Here is a 23,792-nt window from a genome sequence, read left to right as displayed (position 1 = left end):
TTAGAGATCTCTGCTATTGGTGTGGATGTGGATTGGATTGATTATATCTGATTTGTATGCTGGATGGATTATTGTATGTTTTTTTTGCTTGGGTGCATGTATATGCTGCTGCCCTACATACATGTGGCTGGTATTGCTATGTTTTTTTCATTCTCCTTTTTTATTCTCTCTGTTTTGCTCTTTTGCTGGTAAAGCAACATTATTTATTATGATGCATTGTTTATTATGATGCATTCCGTTTTTTTTAACATGCAGTTCTGACTGCATTTTATGAATGTCTGTTTTTGCTTATGTACATTTCATGCTTGAGTAATCCCAAGTTATTTTTTTTTTTTGATTGTTTTTTATATCCTTATATTTTGATATATGTTTATTTATTTTAATTAGCTGCACACTATATTGGAGAGGTGTGTCTGTTTCAGAAAGTATAAGTACTGCATTTTAGAACTTAGTTTTGTTTAAGGATCTGAAGATGTTCCAGTTTTTTTTTTCAGTTTGGTTTTTTGGTGTTTGAAGCAGACCTTTGGGCAACAATAAAGGTGTTTAGAATGGATAGATCAAGGATGGGGCGCCATTTGCCCTCTTTTCTGGGTACCAGGAAGAGTCTGGAGTAGAAACCTTGGCCCATCTGTTCTGCAGGAACATTCTCTATTGCCCTCATGGAGAGCAGGGAAGGGAGTTGCTTTTTGGCCTCTGCCTACTGGTTTGGAGGAAGATCTGGGAACCTTTTTGGGGTTGGCAGAGTGTGGAAATAAAATTTGTATCCCTGGGACACTATGTTGAGGACCCAGTGGTCGCTGGTAATGGTGGTTAAGTTGCCTGCGTGGAAGGAGAGTTTTCGTTTTGGGGGCATGAGCAGGTGGGCAGAGGGAGGGGGTGGAAGTGTAAAGTTATTCTGAGTTCTTACCACAATGGGGTGGCTTAGCACTCCCCGTTTCTGAAGCTGAGGAACTCCATTGTTTAGATCTCTGCATTCCCTGGGGCTGTTGTCTGGGGGGTCTGCTTCCCCTGGGCCTGAGGTGAGCCAGCCTGGAGGGGGCAGGAAAGGACCAGTGCTTGGAGGGGCAATGCCTACTGAACCTCGGTGGCTGGACCTGTAAGAAGTCGTTAACTGTCTGCATAGATTTACCTTTTTCTTCCATCTTTTTTAAGACCTCTTCTGCCTTGTTGCCAAACAAGTTGTCTTTATTCAAGGGTGCATCCAATAATTTGGATTGGATCTGGTCTGGTAAGGTCTGTTCCTTAAGCCAAGCATGCCTTCTAAGGACAGAACCAGTGACTGCTGCCCTGCAAAATGCTTCAAGGGCATCAAAACCACATTGTAAGGTGTATTTAGTTACCTGACTTGCAAAATGCATTAACTCTTGTAACTCTTCACTTTCTGCACAAGCAGGAAAAGAAGATATTTTTGTTTGAGGAGTTCCATGGTATGCTGCTGATATTTCAGCATGTGAAACTGACAATGTAATGCTCTAATAGCAAGAGTAGCAGAGGTGTATACTTTTTTACCCCATCTGTGTAATGCTCAGGAATCCCTAACTGAGGGGGTGGGATTCTTAGATGAAGTTCCTTTAGGTCATTGAGAGATGACCTCGGGGTCAGCAGTAGGATTTTTGAAAATAAATTTATGAGAGTCAGGGACTCTATAATACCGGTCAGGCTTCCTGGGAGCAGGAAGGAGGGTGTCAGGAGTCAGACTGGATTCCAAAAAAATTTGACTGAGGAAAGTCCTGACATTCCCATTGGAAATGCTCACTTAAAGTATATAGGGTTTCCCCAAAGTAAAAGTCCTCTGGTGGAGAGGCTGAAGGGATGGATTCCTCTGCATCAGAATCCTCATAAGCAGAGAGGGGTTGCATATCTTCAGATTCAGATGCATCAGAGTCATCAGACTCCTGTTGAGATAAAACTACTGGGGACAGGTCTCTCTTTCTTTTGGAAGGGGTAGTCTGGCTTCCCCTAATAAGCATTATAAGGTCTTCTGCCAGTTTAGGCAATTGAGACTAAGGCAAGGAAGCAGGTGCCGGAGCTTGGGTTATCATTTTTTGGGGTGTGGTTCGCACCCTGGGCCTTAGAAACTCAGTTGCTTTTGAGAGAACTGAAGACACAAAAGAAGTAGGTCTGTGTAGAGTATCAGTAGTGCGAAGTACTTCCTCCGAAGCTGGTGCCTCTCAGCGGCTCTGGACCCATCTATGATAGAGACATCTGCAGGATCCTTAGTCAAAGAGTCTCGCGGCATACTGGACTCTGCAAGGGTCTCTGTAGCGGCCTGCAAATCCACAGAAGCGGGCATCAGGGGCTGCAAAAGTGCCTCACTGAGGATCAGAGAACTGATAACTAGCTTAACAGAAGAGTCGTCGGCAGTTATGGACCTGTGCGGTCTATCTCTGTCTTTATCCTTACGTTTTTTTGGAAGATCCATAGTCAGATGGGTTACCGAAGTCGTATCGAAATTCGAGGACTGAGAGCGAAAATATCTACCTACAATAAGGGCCCAACGATGTTTAGTTCTGGTGTTGAACAAAGCACAAAAGCGACAGCAGGGGATGTCATGGTCTGGGCCTAAACAGGTGACGCAGTAAGAATGGAAGTCTCAGAGTGGTATTTGCTTTCTACAAGCGAGACAATTGTTAACTTTTTCAGACACTGGTTAAAGCAAGAAAAAAGGATCCCCACAATGGGGTACTTAGCTTTAGAAGAATTCAACTTCAATTCGGAAACAAAACTTCAGGTAGTGGCCAACCGGCATTCATGCGAACTTCTTCTGCTTTAGGCTCCTCAGCAAGAAAGACTGATGTAATGGCGTTGGCTGCTTGACTTTATACCACTGACGACCTGACGTCAGTCCTGGAGTGACAGCAACTGACACAGAAATACTAAGCCTCTGGTTTTCGGGCCGACTGAGGGCTATCCCTGGCAGGATAACCCAAATGTGATAACTGCAACAGTGAAACACGAAGAACAACAGGAGAAACCACAGAATGCCTATGAGAATCCATTTGTAAGAAATCATATTACCTCTTTTGGACATCAAGACATCTGGGTGCTTTCCCAATGCAAATGTTCCATCGTTTTAATAATGGTGTACCCACAGAAAGTTCTTCAATCAGAAAGTCAGGCGTAAAGGGTATCCTTTCATCAGTCTCCAAAGCTAGAGAAGAGTGAATCTGGAAGGAATAAGTCAAAAACTCCTCCCCAGAATCCAAACACTAATCCTCATTAGAAGAATTAGAATCTCTAGGCACTTTAATGGGAGTGCAAGAATAACAAAAACCAACAGGAGAAGGGACTGACAAACCCTGAGGAGACTTAAAAGCCATGAGGCATTTAAAAAGACCTTGGGTGAAGTCCTGCTACTCTTTTCAGGGGTCTTTAGTAACAGGAGCCACATGCCTATTTTTTGCTTCTTTTTTACAGGAACATCAGCCCTAACAAACTTAGCAGGTCCTGAACTCTGCCTTACCTCTGTAAGGGAACCCGGCATTTCTTCAATAACAATTTCAGAAATTACCAGCCACAGTTCCCACTTCTCATCCACAACAGTTGTTGCCACAGCTTCATAGGTCACATGAATGGCATGCCCACCCTCCCACAGAGGGAGCAGGCATCAGAACCAGTCATCTTCAGGCTCTTCATTTGACCCTGCAGAGACATCCAGCAAAGGCTAGACAGCAGAAGTTCTGGCTGTAACTTCTTTGGCTTCTTTTTCAAAGGCAGCTGAATCTCTGGGCAGGTGAAGTCAGAAGCCATTGTCCTTTGAGTGAGTAACTTCAATCACTGATTCTCTATGCAGACAAAGAGAAGAAGGACGGCTGCACAGGGTCTTAGGAACAAATGCCTAGTAAGTATCACACTATTTATGGTTCTGGTCTGCACCCAAACTAAGAAGACATTTCTTGTGTCTATCCCTATCAGGAAATCTGTCTCCCAAACTCACATTTCCCCTTTCTGGATGACATGTACCTTCAATAAAACAATAAGAAAAAAGGAAAAGCTTCCAATGGGGTACTTATCTGCCCTAGACTCAGAGAACTGTACAAGACAAATGACGTTTTGACTGAATTCAAAACAGTGTTCGGACTGGTGGAAAAGGATCTGGCACTCGTTTTTCACTTATGTATGTTACGCCTCGGAGATAGGACATATGTCTGAAGTATGGTGCTTTGAAGGTTCCAAGACTTTTTATAAAAGTTAACTTGCAAAAAGAACTGTATCCACAGGAAAATAGTAGTGTGGCACAACTGTTAAGAAATGGAGATGAAAGGCAGTTAAAAAATTGCACAAAACAGACCATCCTACTAGAAAGTCTACTGAACTCTTCAAATATTCTCTCTGGGGATGGGGTACGTCAGCTACGGCGGAGGAAAGATTTTTGCTGGCAAAGTCAAAGAAAACATCAGTTAAGCATGCAAAATGTTCTAACTTCAAAGGATTTAATAACTCCTTAAAGGATTAAAAAATTATGTGACTGTTTTTCACACAAAAAGAAGCCCAATTAACAAATTCATGTGTTTGACACTATTACTGACAGGGACAAATTTAGTGTAGCTATTGTTACTGAAGCCTGGGATATATCAACTGTTCACTCTGACATTTTTTTCTGAATTTTTATGCTTGTTATCAACTTCCTATTGTGTTAATATTTTTGCAAAAAATATTACTGCAGCCCTTAAATAAGGTAGACTAGGATGTAAAATATTAGTGTTTGACCAGCATAATGTGTATAACATACAGCTGAGATTAACAGCATGCTACTGGACTCCTGGTATAAACTGGGAACTCCACAGTACATTTTCATTTAACAGATATTCCAGCTATGCTGCTTGGAGATTTCAACTGCCTCACTATAAAATGGAGTGTAAAAGACAGCATTACAGTTTTTGTTTTCAAATGTATAGACTTCACAGCAATGAAAAAAAGAAGTTATGTACTCACCATAACATTCCATCTGAGTAGATACTTCATTTGTCTGCAACCTGTGGGTGTCGGATCCGACCTCGGATCCGATAACTTTCCAAGCTCCAAGATCCGAGCTCCTAGCTCCTCCCCACTACCCATAATCCCCTACTACCAACCACATTACCTCAGATCGTTTTTTTTGCCTCACCAACTTGAGACAGAAACCAACTCCGAATGATCAGAAAAAATTCCCGAGGTTCGGGGGATGGCAGGGGGGGGGGGGGTCGGTTGCAGACAAATGAAGTATCTACTCAGATGGAATGTTAGGGTGAGTACATAACTTCTTTATCTGAAGTAGTTACTTCATTTGATCTGCAACCTGTGGGACAGAGTCTCCAGCTAACCTATAGAACCTGGGTGGTCCTTACGGAAGGATATTCCGAAGCACCGTGGAGCCAAAAGAAGCCCTACTCCTGGAAATGATATCCAGTTTGTAATGAGAAATGAAGGTATGAGATGAGGACCAGGTAGCTGCTGAACAAATATCGTCTACTGGAACCCTAGACCAAAAAGCTGTTGAGGTAGCTACAGATCTTGTGGAATGAGCACGGACGCCAACCGGAGCTGGCTTCCCAGATGAAGTGTATCCCAGCATAATGCACTGACAGATCCAATTTGCTACAGTCACTTTGGCAATTGCCTTGCCCATGGCTGATTTTGCATAAGAAACAAACAACTGGTCCGACTTGCAAAACTCTCTAGTCCTGTGCAAGTAAAAACGCAGTTGTCTCTGTACATCCAATTTGTGCAACGTGTATTCGCCTTTGTTGTGAAAATTTAGGAAAAATACAGGAAGATTTATTGATTGATTAATATTTGATTCTGTAGCCACCTTAGACAAGAAAGACGGATTAGTCCTGAGGGACACTCTATCTTTGTAAAAGATAAGGTACGGAGGTTTGATGCACAGAGCTTGTAATTGTGAAACCCTCTTGGCTGAAGTAATAGCCACCAAGAAAGCAGTTTTCCAAGATAAGAACTTCAACGGAACCGAGGCAGCAGGCTCGAAAGGTGGTCTCGTTAAGGCTTGTAAGACCAGAGTGAGATCCCACGGGGGAACCACAGTCTTGACAGGTGGTTTCAAAAGAAAAACGCCTCTTAAGAAGGTTTTGCACAACTTTGTAGATGCTAAGGAGCCTATGCCGTCCCCCACGTGAAAATGGGAGATGGCCGCCAACTGCACCTTGACTGTGGAGGCACTTGCTCCCTGTCTAAAAAGCAGGGAAAGGAAGTCCAGAATAGTCGGAATAGGGACAGTAAATGGGTCCAATTCTTTGTCTTTGGCCCAGATGGAAAAACGTTTCCATTTACTGTTGTAAAGTTTTCTGGTAGATGGTTTATGAGCCGCCACCAGAATGGCCTTAACGGGGGATGAGATACCGGGAGTCCTAGCCATTAATGGAACTGGATCAACCAAGCAGCAAGTTTGAGATTGACCAGGTTTGGGGTATGGCATCTCGCTGGGTGTGAGATTAGGAGTGAACTGGGATCCAGAATCCATGGAGGAGCCACACTGTGAGACCGCAGAGAGGGGAACCAGATCTCTCGAGGCCAGAATAGGGCTATGAGGATAACTCTGCTCCCCAACCGACAGGCTTTCTGGATGAATTTCATCATAAGTGGGAGGGGGGGATAAGCAAAAAGGAGTCCGGGAGGCCAAGCATGGACTAGAGCGTCTCTGGGGGACTCCCCTCTGGGGGGAACTATCGCGAAGTACTGCTGCATTTTGTATTTAAAGGAGAAGCGAAAAGGTGCGTGAGGCTGACCCCATTTGTGGAAGATCTGCTTCGCAACAGACGGATTCAGAGACCACTCGTATGGAGTGAGGAACACTCGACTTAGCTTGTCCGCTAATATGTTGGACCGTCCCGGAATGTGCGTTGCTATCAGAAAGCGGTTGGTGGAAATCGCCCATTCCCACACTCTCATGGCTTCTCGACACAGGGGATAAGATCTGGTCCCTCCTTGTTTGTTTATATACCAGACTATTGACATGTTGTCCGTCTGGATTGCAATAGTCCCTAGGGGAAGAAGGTCGTGGAGAGCTTGCAACGCCAAAAGCATCATCTCTAGGACATTGATATGCAATGCGGTCTCTAGGGAAGTCCACGTGCCTTGAACGGATCTGCCTGAACAATGCCCCCCCCACCCGAGGCAAGAAGCGTCCGTGGTCAACGTGGCTTCGACCGGGGGAATCACAAAGGGCCTCCCTTCTCTGAGTTCCTGTGCCTGTAACCACCACAGAAGGGAGTCCCTGCACACCCTGCTCAGGGGTATTGGCATGCATAACGGGTGGATCGACAGGGACCATTGGACTTGAAGGTTCCATTGTAATATGCGCATTCTTAGACAGGCATGAAGAGAGAGACCGATCGCTGCTGACATAGACCCCAGTGCCCTCAGGACTAACTCCGCCAGAGGAGCAGGGCTCCGAAGAAGGGCTAACACCTGAAACGACAAGCTGTTCAGCCTGACTGACGTTAGAACAACTCTGGAGATTCGTGTATCTAACCTGGCCCCTATGAATTCTAGGGCTTGAGTGGGGCACAGACAGAATTTCTGCTCGTTCACTGAGATAATCTAGGTTGTGGGCCAGAGACAGAGCATAATCTCTCGCCACACAGAGCTGATGCCTGTTGGTCGCGGTGAGGAGCCAGTCGTCTAGGTAAGGGAAGACCTGAATGCCCTGGAGTCTCAGGTGGGCTGCAACCACTGCCATGACCTTGGTGAACACTCTGGGGGCTGAGGTGAGGCCGAATGGAAGAACCCTGAATTGATAATGACTGGCTCAGAGACGGAAGCGGAGGAACCTCCTGGATCGTCTGTCCATTAATATGTGGTAATACGCATCCTTGAGGTCTAACGAGCACATCCAGTCGTTCTCCCGCAGAAGGGGGAGAATTGATTGGAGAGTGACCATCCAGAACTTTTCCTTAGGTATGAACAGGTTCAGGGCAGAAAGGTCTAAGATGGGTCTGAGGTCCCCCGTTTTCTTTGGCACCAAAAAGAACCTGGAGTAATAACCCAATCTGGACTGATCTGGGGGGAAGGGCTGAATGGCTCTTTTTCTTAGCAGCTTTGAAATCTCCAAAGCCGCTGCCTCCCTCTGATCGGGTGGGACATCAGGGAGATGTCTGGGTTTGGGGGAAGGTTTATGAATGGAATGGAGTAACCTCCGGATATGATCCGGAGCACCCATCAATCTGTTGTAAGGGACTCCCAGTTTGACAGGTGCTCCGACAACCGCCCCCCCCGACTGCCTCCAGAGGGGGACAGTCGGGCAAGCCCTCAGGGCTGTTGTGCGGGTCTGTCCGAGAAAGGTTCTCTAGACCCAAAATTACGCAGCCCCCCTCTGCCTCTGGGCCGGCGTCCACCTTGTCCTCCTCTGCCTCTAGAGGACGAGTGGTCCGCAGCAGGATGGGATTGCTGAGACTTACAGAACCACAGCTTCTTTTGTCCCCTCTGATTCCTGGAGAAGGATCTTTGGGGATTAGAGAAGCGGACTCCGACGGCAGACAGCATCTTCCCGTCCTTTTCGCTTTGGACCAGCGTGTCGCGAACAGTTTTGCCAAACAAGGCAGAACCATCAAAAGGGGCGTTCGCGAAAGACGCCTTGAAGGGATCCGTGAAGTCGCATAGACGGAGCCAGGAGAGACGTCGCAAGACGACCCCAGCTCCGCTAGCTCTAGCAGCTCCCTCTGTTGCATGGGAGAGAAGCCGCATAGATGTATTGAAGATGGATTTTAGAATGGCCATTCGAGTCTCAAAAACCTTTTTGTCTGGGACCGACATGGACTCCGGGGGGGCTGCAGCGTATTCTTTAATCAAGTCTCGCTGTAGCCTAATGGTATGTGCCATATAGTTCAGCGCCCTTATGGAAAGGGTCGCTGAAGCAAACATCCGCTTCCCAATCCGGTCAAGCGCTCGAGATTCCTTATCCGGCGGGTGAACCGAAGAACTCTCCTGCGCAAGTTCTTTCTTGGTGGCCGCCGCTACCAACATAGCATCAACGGGGGTTCCTTTGGCCCAAGACGGTCCATCTGTGGGTGGGCTGAGGACTTTATCGGGGTGCCTAGGGATTGGCTCCATGGTGTCGGGCTCCTTCCAAGCCCTGGTGGTAATTAAGTCCACCAGGGGGTCGGCCGGAGGGGACACCCAGGAGGTAGATGGGCCTGCCTCAAAGGCCTACAGGAACACAGACTCATCAAGGGAGGACTTTTGGGCTGACCACCCCCCTCTGATACGTAACATTTCCATGATGTCTCCAAAGGAGACATCTTCAGGGGGGGGCCTTGGGAAAAGTACAGTTTTGTACCTACCATAAATGTAGATGTTCGAAGATCCACATTGCTGCAGTCCTAACACTTGGGTAGTCCGCTGTCCCAGTCGGCCCGAATACCAAAGTATAAGGCTGACGTCGGTCAAGGCGCATTATTCTGACGTCAGGACGTCAGGGTACAAATGCGCATGACCGACGTCATATCCTCAGTCTTTTCTTGCCCCAGATGTCAGAAGACCCTAAAAAGATAAGGCCAAAACCAAAACCAAAACACTCCTGTACCAAATATATGTACAATATATACAAATTTACAAAAGTACAACCCCACCCACACAACCACCCCTAAACACAGAGGGGAAGGAGGGAGGGTAAATTGGACTGCAGCAATGTGGATCTTCGAACATCTACATTTATGGTAGGTACAAAACTGTACTATGTTCTTCATCTCACATTGCTGCAGTCCTAACACTTGGGTAGAATCCCAAAGCAGAGGTAAGGGAGGCTGGCAAATCATAAAGAAGCAGGAGCTGTCAACATGCCCTGCAAAATAGCCGTGGCAAAACCAGCCCTAGATTTAGAGTAGAGAGGAAGGTGGTAATGCTTAGAGAAAGTATGCACTGAACTCCAAGTAGCTGCCTCCAAAATATCCTTAGTTGCCACCCCTTAGAAATGCTGTTGAAGTGGCAGTAGCCCTAGTGGAATGAGGCCTAATCCCAGCTGGAATCTCCTTGCCATGATGGGAATAACAAAATGCAATGCAAAACCCAATCCACTTAGAAATAGTTTGTTTTGACACAGGCTTGCCCTGAGAACTCAAAGCAAAAGAAACAAACAACTGCTGAGACTGCCTAAAATCCTTAGTCCTGCTTAAATAATAACGCAACTGCCTGTGTACATCTAAAGTGTGCAAAATCTTTTCCCCTTTATTTTGGGGATCTGCATAAAAAGTAGGCAAATGAATAGTCTGGTTTAAAGCCACACTAGAGACCACCTTAGGCATAAAGGAAGGATTAGTACGTAATGATACCCTATCCTTATGGAAAATCAAAAAAGGCTCAACCGCCATAAGGGCCTGCAATTCAGAAACCCTTCTTGCAGAAGTAATGGCCAACAAAAAAGCAGTCTTCCATGACAAGTATTTAAATTCAGCAGTAGCCGCAGGCTCAAAAGGTTGTAGAGTAAGTTTCTCCAACACAAAATTGAGGTCCCAAGCAGGAGTAGGAGCTCTACGTGGGGGTCTTATATTCTTTGCCCCTCTAAGAAATTGCTTGAACAAAGGATGAGAAAACAATGGTGGGTCACAATCATAGTGAGCTGAAATTGCTGCAGCATGAATCTTAATGGAAGAGAAAGACAAACCTTTGTCCAATAACTCAGTAAGATATTGAAGAGCCACACTCAAATTAGGCTCAGAAACCTCCAAATCCTTTGCTGCACTCCAAAATAAAAATCTCTTCCATTTTTCTGCGTACACTTTCCTTGTACTAGGTCTTCTGGCTTCCATAATCACATTCAAAACTTGTTGAGGAAGTTGAGACCTGCTGTGGTTCAAAACAGAATATGCCAGGCTGTTAGATGAAGAGAGTGAAGCTTGACATTGAGTAGATGACCGTCCCTCTGAGACAATAGGTGTGGAATCAAAGGTAAAGGCCATGGAGGCTTCCTTACCAGACTCCTCAGTAATGGGTACCAGTGTTGCCGAGGCCAATCTGGAGCTATTAAAATCATCCTTGGCTTGTCTTGTCTGACCTTTAGGAGTACCTTTGGGAGGAGAGGCAGAGGTGGAAAGGCATACACATGAAGATTTTTCCAACTGAAAGAAAGAGCCATCCACTTTCCAAGCTGTGTGATGAAACCTTTTCGTGCAAAACTTTGGCAGCTGGTGGTTTAGTGGAGAAGCGAACAGAGCTATGTCTGGAGTTCCCCATGACACTGTCAATTTCCGAAATACATGAAGATCCAGTTTCCACTCGTGGGGATCCATGATTTGCCTGCTTAACACATCTGCTAAGGAGTTCTGTGCTCCCGGCAGAAACCTTGCCTGAAGATTTAGTTGCAAGCTGAGCGCAGTCTCCCACAAAATCATTGCTTGCCTGCATAGAGGATAAGAATGTGTTCCCCCTTGTTTGTTGATGTACCACATGACAGTTGTGTTGTCTGTTAGAATCAACACCTGCCCTGGAAGAAGTAACTCCTTGAAAGCCATTAATGCAAACTGGACTGCTAACATCTCCTTCATGTTGATATGTAGATGCTGTAGTCTGGCAGGCCACTTGTCTTGTATCCACTTTCCATTCAGATGAGCTCCCAAGCTATGTCTGAGGCATCTGTCGTTAGAATCTGACTCGCCTCTGGCCGGGTCACAGAGAGTCCCTTGTTTAGGTGACATTCCTGAGCCCACCACAAAAATCCCTTTGAATGCAAGGTATTATTTGAATGACAGTGTCCAAATCCTGGCAGTGCTGTGTCCATACATTTTGAGATACCATTGCAGCTTCCTCATATGCAGTTTGGCATTGGGAAGCACCAGAATACAAGATGCCATGAACCCTAAGGCTTGAAGGACTGTCCTTGCAGTCAGCCCGGACTGAAGAGATAGTTGATGGAAGTAAAGGGAAAGATTCTTTTGTTTGTCCGGGGTTAAAAGGCCATCTGGGTTGCTGTATTCAGTCTCACACCCAGAAAGCACATGTCTTGAGAGGGTACTAGACTGGACTCTATTTCGTTCACAGAATACCCCAGGCATCTTAGCACTGCTATCACATATTCCAAATGCTGAAAAAGGTCTTCCTTTTCTTGAGCCAGAATCAGGCAGTCGTCCAAGTAAGGATAGATTTGTACTCCTTTTAGCCTGAAGTAAGCTATCACTGGAGCCAGAACTTTTGTGAATACTCTGGGCGCAGTAGATAAGCCAAAGGGCAATGCAGAGAACTGATAATGGGAATTCCCAGCTCGAAAACACAGATACTTCCTGCAACATAGTCTGATAGGCACATGAAGGTAAGCCTCCTTGAGATCTAAAGTTACCATCCAGTGATCTTTTCCCAGCAGAGGTAAAAGCTGTTGTAACGTCAACATTTTGAACTTGGGAATGTCCAGATAAGTGTTGAGGATAGATAAATCCAAAATTGGTCTCCACGTGTTCCCCTTTTTTGGTACTAGGAACAGGCGAGAATAAAATCCTAGGCCCCTTTCTGGCACAGGAACCGGCTGAATGGCCCCTATTTGGAGTAACAGAGAAATTTGCTTGTGAGCCTCTTTTCTTTGTAGAGGAGGAATGTCTGGCATGCCTTTGAAAGGAGGCAAGGTATGGAAATAAAACCTGTAACCGTGGTGAATGATATCCAATACCCATCTGTCTTGGGTAATTAAACTCCAAATTTCTTTGAAAAGTGCCAGCCTTCCTCCCAAAGGTGCTGCCAGACGAGAAGGCTCTGGCAGCTGAAAAGGCAGGTCATTGGGTCTGTTTACGAAAGGACTGACCCCTGCCCTCACCAGAAGACTGAGCAGGTGAACTCCCTGTTCTAGGCCTAAAAGAACCTTGAGCTCTGCCCCTACCACGTCTAGACCTACCCCTAGACTGGGAATCATAAGAAGGATATGTCCACCCCTTAGTAGGCCAATTTCTACTAAACTTAGGAGGCTGAACCTGCAAAAAATCTTTAACAGTCTGCATAGACTTAGCCTTGTCCTCCATTTTCTTTAAAACTGCTTCCACAGGCGAACCAAACAACACATCAGATTGTAACGGAGCATCTAAAATCCTTGTCTTAACATGCTCAGCCAAATTCTGATCCCTCAGCCAGGCGTGCCTGCGAAGAACAGAACCAGTGGCAGCCACCCTCGAAGAGGCCTGTACAGCATCAAAACCACATTGCAAAGAATGCTTACCCACCTGTTCAGAAACATGAACTAAATCCTGCAACTCTTTACACTCAATACCTTCCGCCAGAGCATCCACCTTAGACTTCAATTGTGAAAGGAGATCATTTTGGTATTTTAACATGTGGAACTGGCAATTCAAAGCCCTCATGGCTAAAGTGGAAGAAGTATACACCTTCTTTCCCCATCTATCCAAAGCCCTTGCCTCTTTATCAGGAGGAACAGGATTTTTAACAACAGAAGCCTTAACACCTTTAGGCCCCTGAGAAACAGTTTCTGGGTCTGCCCTAGGACTCTTAAAAGATACTTATGAGCTTCAGGCACCCTATAATACCTATCCGGTTTAACTGGGGCAGGAGGCAAAGAATCAGGGTTCAGGGAAGCCTCTGCAAAAACATCTTCCACCACATCCAGAACAGGAGGTATAGCTAAAGGCCTATGCTGGGGTAGAAACAAAAATTCCCTAAGCCTTTTCCTGGAATCAGAGAAATCTTGACCTTCCCATTTAAAATGCTCCCTCATGGAATGAAGAGTCTCTGAAAAAGAAAAATCCTCAGGAGGAGAAGCCGAAGGAGTAGAATCATCTACATCAGAATCAGAATAAGGAGGATTCAAAAGGCGTATATATGAACACATATATGACATAGGGAAAAGAAAGGAAACAAACGCACTATATAGGCACTTTAAATATTGTGTAGGAGCCAAATTTTTATTTTTTGGGTTGGAACAAGTACAACAGGATGTTAGGGGAGGTTTATGGGAGGAGTTTTTGGAAACGAGGGAATTGTGGTGGCAGGTATATCTGAATGCCTGTAAAAAACCAGGTTTGAATGAGAATCTATCAATAGGACCTATATTAAAGGTAAAGGCGAACAAGGTTCAAGTCACATTCACTGGGTGGGTTCATATATCAAATAGGTTAATATGGAATTTTTAAGGAATAAGGAATAATAATATGTATTTATTTATTTATTTATTCATATTTATATTTGGTATTTTTTATTTTCCCCAATAAAGTCAACAGGTATATAAAGAGGAAGTAAAGAATTGACAAGTAAGAATGACATAAGCACAACATACATAAGTGATAGGATGTTATATAGATGATCAACACTAGGGGGAGCTTGAAGCTTGAACTTTGGATTTTAAACAATGTTTTTAATTTTGCGATATTTTGCACAGTAAATTTTTGGTTTTTATGGTAAAATGTAATAACTTTCCCAAAGATATATTAGGAGATGTGAGAACTATTAGTAAGGATCTTTTTAAGTTTAAATTGATTTTAAAAGTTTCTTGTTTTTCACATACGAACTTTTGTTAATGTGGAAATTAATATTAATGAGATGAGAAGTGGTTGGTGCATTTGTATCAATAAAATGGTGTCTTCATTGGTTAACTGATGTATTAAAGGTATATAAAAGTGGAACCTTTTTTTAAAAAGTTTTATCTGATGAAGTCCTAGAGGTTAAGGACGAAAACGCATGTTTTTTAATAAAAGCGTTAAAACGTTGAAGGTGTCACTTTCGTAGTGTGTAACAGTGAGGAACAGAAAACTGCACTGCTCATTGCTCTACGGCTTTTTTTGTTTTAGTTGGTTAAGTATACTCCTGTAAGTCTTCAGCCGAAGACTCAGAAGCCTCCGAACACTGCTCAAAACTCTCAAGCTCAGGTTCCACCCTAGGCCTCTTATCAGGAGGGGGCATAGAACCTCTAATCATAGTAATCAAATCTTCTGCCATTTTAAGCATATGTTTCTTAGGCAGAGACCCTGAAGAACTAGGAGAGACACCCACTGAAGTTAAACCTGGCCTGCCTCTCGAAGAAGCCTTGGAAACAGAAGGGGAGGGCCTAACCACCTTAGGAAGGGAGGGGAGAACAGCTACCTGAGAAGCCCCTTCTGCCTGGCCTACCTCCTGAGAGGACACATCTTGTAACAGTAAAGTCTCTCCCTGAGACTCCAAAGAAACTTCTGGCAGAACCTCCGGCTCCACCAAGCCCTCTAAAGAACCGACGTCCGGGACAGACGGTTCTTCCAACCTAGGCTTTGCTGCTTTGTCCTTGCGCTTTTTGTGAAGCGGCGTTGGAGCATCCGGCGGCATTTTATAATTACAACGCTTCCCAAAAACTAACCTGGCACAGTCTAATCTTCTCTTTATAGTGCGTTTGTTAAATCTAGCACAAGAGCGACATCCAACAACGTCGTGCTCAGGCCCTAAGCAAGGTATACACAAGGTATGGTAATCCCTATGAGGTATCGGTTTCCCACAAGAAATACAATTATTCACTTTTTCTGACATCCGGTTAAATACTGAGGCAAGAAAAAACCAAAATATTCTAACGGGTACTTAGCCAACTTTGATTCGGTCTGAAACTCCGACTTCAGAAAATTTCAGAACGCCAACCTGCACTCGCAATACTGCTTCTGCATCGGACCATGCGGCAAAAAAGACTGAGGATATGACGTCGGTCATGCGCATTTGTACCCTGACGTCCTGATGTCAGAATAATGCGCCTTGACCAACGTCAGCCTTATACTTTGGTATTCGGGCCGACTGGGACAGCGGACTACCCAAGTGTTAGGACTGCAGCAATGTGAGATGAAGAACATCCCTCCGTATCATCTAAGTCTGTGTCTGTGGTAACGGACTCAGGGGAGTCCAGGTGCCTCCTTTTGCACCGATGTTTCCAAGGGACCTCCTCGGTGGGACTGTTCGAAGAGGGCTCATCCACGGGTTGCTGTTCCTCCACGGGAACTAGCTGGAGGGCTTGGGCAGGCTGTCCCGATGGACGGATTATGGAAGACAGACCCTCATACAGTGGGGGTACGGGTGGATCCGAAGCCCGGGTCGGGGATCTGGAGGACCTTGAAAGTACCCTCTCCACTACCTCAAAAGCCGAAGGAGAGCCACTCTCGCCAGCCTCTGAGAGCAATCTCCTCGGATCCAAGGAAGGGATCGGGGTCAGAGCCGATGCAGTCTGTGCCGAGGCAGAGGTGTGCTCCGACGCCAACAGCGCCAAAGACACAGCAACTCCCTCGGATCCGATGCTCAGCCCTCAGCCCAGACAGCTCGGGTCCGACAAGCTCGAAGGTATAGTCAGCGTCGAAGAGACCACAGCTATCGGCGCCGGCAATTCCCCGGGTCCGAAAGGGCCTGGATCCGATGACTCCGAGACCCGAAAACGAGTCGGAGAAGGAGTGATCGAGGCAAATATGGGGGCTGCACTCCCCCCCCCCCCCCCAGAGGGGGGGAGGCAAGAGCATCCCCATCTGCATTTGGGTCTGTAAGAACCGACGCATCATCCGATCCATATCCGCTTCGGATATGCTTCGGGTTGACCTGGATGACGTAGTAGAGGCGGGCCAGGAGGGCCGCCTCAAAAATCTCGAGGGAGACCTATCCTCCTCCTCCGGCTCCGGCGAAAAACAGGGCGAACGGCGCCGAGAGGAGGGGGATCCAGAGACCTTCGAGGGAGACTTAAGCAGTTTCGCTGGCGGAGCTGAAGGATGAGATTCGGCCCGCCTTTTGTGGGACTTGTGTCCTTCCTTATCCTTGTGCCTCCTCTCTCTAAGGGAAGAGGCACTAGTTTCCCCAGAGCTCAAACCCGATAAGGGAGGTTGAGTCCTGGGTAGAGCTAAGGGGATAGACAGGGCCAGAGCTGCCGAAGCAGCTGGAGCCCGAACGGGAGAGGAAGAAGAAGCCAACTCCTGGGGGAGCTTTCCTGCCAGGATCAGCTTGTTCTTCCTATCCCGAAGTGCCTGGGGGTTAAAGGCCGCGCAGATCTGGCAGGCCTCTGACAAATGGGCTGCCCCCAGGCACAAAACGCACTGAGTGTGGCCATCAGCTGGAGAAAGCTTGTGGCCACACTCACTACATTTAGAAAAAACGGCCTTAGGCCCTTCAGACATCATTCACACACACACCCAAACACTAGGAGGGGGAGGGGAGTGAAGATAAGCTAGTAATTAATTTAACAGAAAAGGGACCAAAAACTAGCACAAGAAGCAGAAAAAGGGACTAACACACACACAACGACAACTTTGATTGAAAAAAGTTGGTTTAAAACCAGCAATGATCTCACCCAGCCAGGAGCTCTTCACAGGGAAGCTTCTTCAGCCGTGGCAAAAAAACGATCTGAGGTAATGTGGTTGGTAGTAGGGGATTATGGGTAGGGGGAGGAGCTAGGAGCTCGGATCTTGGAGCTTGTAAAGCTGCCGGATCGGATCCGAGGTCGGATCAGACACCCACAGGTTGCAGATCAAATGAAGTAACTACTTCAGATCTTTCTGCAGTTTATTCTGACCAAGAACAAGAACTCCCTTAATCTCATATTTGCCAATAGAAATGGCTTGATAATGAATGTTCAAGCTTTAGAACCCCTTCAGATCTCTGGTCAAGTGGCAGTATCATTCAAGCTCCCTTATAAAACAGTAATGTCCTCATCTGTGTTATGGAAAATTACTATGTCTCAAGTTTATTCTTCACAAAATGCATATTAACCTGCAGTTTTCTCCACAAATGAATCAAATAAAATGTTTATGTCAAAAGAAAAATGAAAAAAAACAAATGCACAATTATGCAAGATAATAGTTTCATGAGTAGTAGCTTTATATTTTAAGTGCTTTACGATTGCATTTTCTCTATTAGCAAATTATAGTGTACTGATAGACAAGTGAAGGCAAAGTAAATGCTGAAGGAGTTAAGAGATTGTATGTTATATAATGTTTAAAAGACAGTTTTAAAAAGTTAATGAATTATGCCAGATATCTGAGGAAACCAGATGAATCAACAGTGAGCTCTGGCCTTCTCCAGCTGGGGGATGTCTTTGCAAGGCTGTCTGTGAGATGGTGTGGACGGATACTATGTTTTACAAAGCTGAAGGACATCAAATCTTAAGCACAGGTGGTCTATGATTTTGAAGCACAAGGGATGAGGACATTTCTAAATAACATCTGTTCAACTACATGATTTCAGCTACATGATTATACAAAGGTTGATCTCGTTTCCACAAAATCAGTTGATTGGCATTCTCTTTGTAAGATGCAGTCAGGGCCTGAAATATGGACAAGGCTTCACAAACTGGAGAACTTTATTCCAGGGATATGTTAGACACAAAAACAGGACTAAGAACACATGTACACTGCCTTGGTGGTAACAGTATAGATAGATTATTAATGAAAAACGAGCATATTTTTGGTATGTCAATGAGTTATTTAACAGCTGCCAACAGGAAGATACAAGAAGGTATAAAATTTAAAAAATAGCATATTTTCAGTGTTTCAAGTCAGTTATTCAACAATTGTAAACAGAAGGAAACAAATAATTAAACATAGTATGGCTCACTATCAAGCTACATATCATTTAAACTGTTCAGACTTCTTAAAAACAAGAAATCATTCTTTACATATGTGAATTCTACGGTGAATGCAAATACTTCTCTCGGTCTGCTGACATATACACTGTGTATGACCCCCTTGTTGCTTAATGCTTGAAAATGTCATATAATAACGTGGAACATCATCTGCTCAATCATATGTATAGAATCGAGGAATCTTAATTTATGGGACCAGATTATATTGGTGGATATACAGCTAGTGAAACTGGACATTACTTGGTTTACCATTAACTGTTTACTGTAGTTGGTACTAAGAGGAAAGAGGTGGCTATCATTCCTATTTATAAAAATGGAGCAGGAAACTGGACCAAAACTGTAGACCTCCTAGTCTTGACTAGTACTATTGGGAAACTCATGGAGTAATGTTTGACTTGTACTTTCCAGCAGTTAAAATCATGCTGGCTTTTTAGTCGGTCAGTAAACAATGACAAGCTTAATTTTATCAGTGGCCACAACTTATCCTGATTTGGCAAAATCATTTTATGTTTAAATATAAACAGGTATAGAGCATTAGATAAAAGTTAGATAAATGGTAAAAAAATGGACATCTGATATTGGGAGAACTGTAACATCGGGTATACACCAAAACTCTGTTCTAGGACCCGTTCTTTTCAACTGATTATGTTTTTAATCTTTTACAGAACTAGAAAGGGTCTGAATTTCAAAATATGCCAATGAGTGTAAAGTGAGTACCTTGTTAACATCTAACGATAACCACAACATTTGTAGTACTTGTATGGATTCTGTACAAGGGTGAGATTCAAGCCTAGGACTAACGTTTAACATGGACAAATACAATCCATGTTCGTTGGACCATTAATCATAAGAAGGTTGCTCAGCCTTGATGGCCAGACCAAGATGGTCAAGAGTGAGTTTAAGGATCTCAGTTTTACTATTACTGACAAAGTACTTTGCCATAAATATGCTTTATTAATAAGAAATAAAACTTTAGTTATGTTGGAACTAATGTTATGCCACAGTGACAAGGGATGCAGACATTCCAGGTACCATATGGACATCTTTGTTCTGCCCATTGTTGGAATACAATGAACACATCTATGCCTACACTATTTATGAGCTCAGCATGTTAGACATGCTTCAAAAGAGCTTCAATTAACACATTACTACTAGTATATAGACTGGTGAAGATAAATGTGGTTAGTCTTGCTTACAGATTTACTAGAGGATAGCTCTGTATGGAGTTGCATGCTTTTACAATACATAATTCCAGGTATTGTTTGGACTTGTGGTACTAAAACTACAACAAGACTGGGCACTAAAGTTATAACTTTGTCCTTTCTTGAAATAAAGCATGTAAAAATGGCGCACACATTACTCAGTCCCTTGTCAGACTGGGGAAATGCCCACTTAATGTCAAACAACTTTAAGATATAGCAGACTTCAAACAGAGGACAGCTACGGGCAGTTCAAAGAACATATTTTCTGAATGTCAAGGAGTGTGCATTCCAGAAAGGCTTCACAGTCTGAACACAGGCTTTGTTATGAATGTATAGCTTATCTGTTGTATCTTACTTCAAAGTGTTCTCTTCAGACTGGAATGCATTGTTAGATTACCAAGCGGAACACCAACCCTAAACACCTGGAAGCAGCAACAATGGATCCAAGGAAATGATTCAGGATAAAATGTATTAAAACACAGCACTCCCAATCAGTGCCCTACTCAATCACAGGAAATACAGATTATAATAAAAACGGATGTGCAGTGACAGGACAGTCACCGTTTTACTTAGGCAGTACCCTCGCTCCAGGAAGTCCATACCAGTTAATCTCAGAGTAAATTTGTAGAAACCCATCCAGTCACCTAGTTTATGTTTAAAGAAAAATAGTGAGTCATGCTACGTAATATGAATGGGAAGTTTATTCCAGAGGTTAGTTAGGGATGCACTGTGCAGTGGGAGTGACAAATGTGTTTAGGGTGGAGGTGGGATTACATCAAGGATCAGCTCTGAGCCCTTTCTTGCTTGCAATGGTGATGGACAGGTTGACAGACGAGATCAGACAGGAGTCCATGTGGACTATGATGTTTGTAGATGACATTGTGATCTGTAGTGAGAGTAGGGACCAGGTTGAGGAGACCCTGAAGAGATGGAGATATCTAGAGAGGAGAGGAATGAAGGTCAGCAAGACTAAGACAGAATATGTGTGTGTGAATGAGAGGGAGGATAGAGGAATGGTGAGGATGCAGGGAGTAGAGTTGGCAAAGGTGGATGAGTTTAAGTACTTGGGATCAACAGTTCAGAGTAATGGTGAGTGCGGAAGAGAGGTAAAGAAGAGAGTACAGGCAGGGTGGAGTGGGTGGAGAAGAGTGTCAGGAGTGATTTGTGACAGACGGGTACCAGTAAGAGTGAAAGCGAAGGTTTACAAGAGGGTAGTGAGACCAGCTATGTTGTATGGATTGGAGACAGTGGCATTGACAAAAAGGCAGGAGTCAGAGATGGAGGTGGCAGAGTTAAAAATGTTAAGATTTGCACTGGGTGTGACAAGGATGGACAGGATAAGGAATCGGTATATTAGAGGGTCAGCTCAGGTTGGATGGTTTGGAAACAAAGTCAGAGAGGAGAAATTGCATTGGTTTGGACATGTGCTGAGGAGGGAAACTGGGTATATTGGGAAAAGGATGCTAAGGATGGAGCTGCCAGGTAAGAGGAAAAGAGGAAGGCCTAAGATAAGGTTTATGGATGTAGTGAGAGAGGACATGCAGGTGGTTGGTGTGACAGAGCAATATGCAGAGGACAGAAAGAAATGGAAAGAGATGATCTGCTGTGGCGACCCCTAACGGGAACAGCCGGAAGAGAAGTTAGGGATGCACTGGGTTATACACCTATTCCTCCACCATGTTTTATATACATGTTGGTAAAGATGCTGGTCCCTTGTCATAGTACTGGTGGAGATACTGGATTTATAGATAGAATTCTCCAGGTAAATTAGGTCTGTAATGTCAGATGTAAGACAGAGATCTTCTCTCAAAGTCCATCAGACAATTAATAAAGGGAGAGAGTTTCCAGCCCCCCTTGGAAGAGCTTTAAGCCCTGAAGAAAAAGAGCAAAAGTGTGCAATAAGCACATCACTAAAGCAAGCACTGACCATAACTAACAACCAGACCAGCACAATGTTCTCTGATCACATCAGTCAAAAGTTGACTTGTTTCTTACTGGAAGAAAATAATGCAGTGGGCAAGCTACTTGGACACAGTTTGTTTACTTATATGAGAAGCTTCCTCGCATAGCATAAAGAAGACAAACAACTTACCAACCTTCTGATCTTCTGAGGGAGAACTGCTTGTGGTGTGAAAGAAAAATGGAGGGAGAATAGACCAGTTAAGGTATGCTTATTAGATTGCATGCCTGATGGATCTCCAAGTATGTTTCCACTCATGCATCAGTTTGAAGATGTCGTGTAAAGATGAACATTGACAAACTACAAGACAGCAGGTTTAAAAGTTGAAAAAAACAACATATAAACCATAAACTTGAAGTGCTGTAGTGGAACACAGTTTTTAAAATGATGGACGAAGATAAGAAAACTGTTTAGAAAGGTCTCCATGGGATACACTGCCTTTGGAAAGATCCTGGTAGACAAACTGCTGAAAAGTGGACCTTGCTTACTAAACAAATATGAATGCAGAGTGATATAAAATGCAAAGAACACTACGAGTTATTAACAGACACCCCCCACCATCTTTTAACATGCAGTAAACAGCTTTCTCTAAATAAAAGCAGCAGCAAACGCTGAACAATTGAACAATACATACAAACAACTAAAAACATGCATATTAACATTGACAACTTTTGTAATGAATTACTCACCTTTGCATTCTGGTCCAAATGTTCCATTTGGGCAGCAAGCTTTGATACCATCCATGCACATCCACTGAAACAGGTCACTACCATTATCCTTCCTAAGGGAGGGGGAGACAGAATATGTATTTGTAATGGACTTGCTCATATTACCACAGCAGAATAATAATATACTCAATGTTCAGGGTTCTTAGGACTTCAGTTTGGTTCCTATCTTTTAACCTTTGGAGTACTTGAAAGTAGCCTCACAGTTCTTAAATGATCCACAGCTTCACTGTTATAAATACCATTAAAAACACAATTTGTGTGGAAGTGGTAACCATGAAAATAAATAAAATATATCTGAATTTGTGAATAACAAAGTTCATACAACCAATTCAGTCATCTTCAGAAATATCAAATTTTACCAACTGTCTTGCGCACATTCAGAAAAAAGTTTATCCCACTTCAAAATACAAAAATATGGGATAAAGCTGACAAACCTGGTTCACTTGCGAAAGTAATCACAATCTAAGCACATATACTGGCTCCATTCAAAACCAATAAAGTATACATGAATGAGAAATACTGTCAGAGCAGGTACTTTACCAAGTATTATGTACTTATCAATTAACCATGTTAGTACTGTAACTCAATGGACCTTTTTATTTCTACAGCAAACAGGGGAAAGAAAGTGTCTTCACCTTATCAGTTTGGCCTACCCGTAAGCTGCTATGCGACTCTCACTACCACATACAGCACCATCAGTAGAAACACTGCTAGCAAAGAAAAAAATAATTGTAGCAGAAAAAATACACAAATAAGCTCTGAAGTGGCAAGCAGGATACAATGCGGAGTTGAAACCCTTGGAAAAAAATGAAGCAATCACTTTGAAGGTGTAATGTAAAGGAGGAAAGGACTCTATCAGGAGATGACTTGCATTTTCGGAAAGCAGTAAATTAACCTTGCATTATGAAGTGGTTTCCTGCAAAAGTTGTTCATAGAATGATACTAGGCTATTGGCCCGGAGGCCCTTATAAGCCTAGGCAAGAATTTCACCCATGTTCCCACAAAGTCAGCATCTGTTTTCCCTGTCCAGCAGGGACACAGGTGGGATCCCAGGAATATATTTTCTGTCTCCTATCCAGTCATCCAGGTTCCTCTTAAAGAAGGCTAGTGAGGTACTCTATCTGCCATGGAGAGGAAATCTATTCCATAGATGGGGGAGGTGTTGGGACACAAATCTATCCCGCCAACAGGTTCTATTAATGTCACAGACCAGGTTGAGACCTTGTGTGTGGGTTGTGCGAGTGGAGTTTGACTTACGGATATGCAACAACTATATCAAGGCTGAGTCTGAGACGGTCTTGTATGCCAAACACAGGCCACCTCTGAGCAGTCTGTATGAGACTGAGTAAAGGGACAGGGCTTTTAGCCTACCTGTACAGGATAAGTGTTTGAGACCCTAGATTTTCCTGGTC

The 23,792-nt window shown here is 44.1% G+C and overlaps 1 protein-coding gene across 1 annotated transcript in view; it reads right to left on the bottom strand.

The window, feature by feature from the left end:
- The window catches only part of CRELD1 (cysteine rich with EGF like domains 1), a 571,547-nt gene that overhangs the window by 289,025 nt on the left and 258,730 nt on the right, over positions 1–23,792 (bottom strand). The window contains exon 5 of the mRNA XM_044078710.1: positions 22,342–22,433. Within this exon, the coding sequence (XP_043934645.1) occupies positions 22,342–22,433 (92 nt within the window). The remainder of the gene's footprint in view (positions 1–22,341; positions 22,434–23,792) is intronic.

This window comes from Protopterus annectens, chromosome 7.part1 (genome assembly GCF_019279795.1).
Source record: "Protopterus annectens isolate FY-2018-M chromosome 7.part1, PAN1.0, whole genome shotgun sequence".
In the NCBI taxonomy this organism is placed as follows: domain Eukaryota; kingdom Metazoa; phylum Chordata; order Ceratodontiformes; family Protopteridae; genus Protopterus; species Protopterus annectens.
Note: the sequence above shows the minus strand (reverse complement) of the source record. Positions and strands in the feature narration are given on the sequence as shown.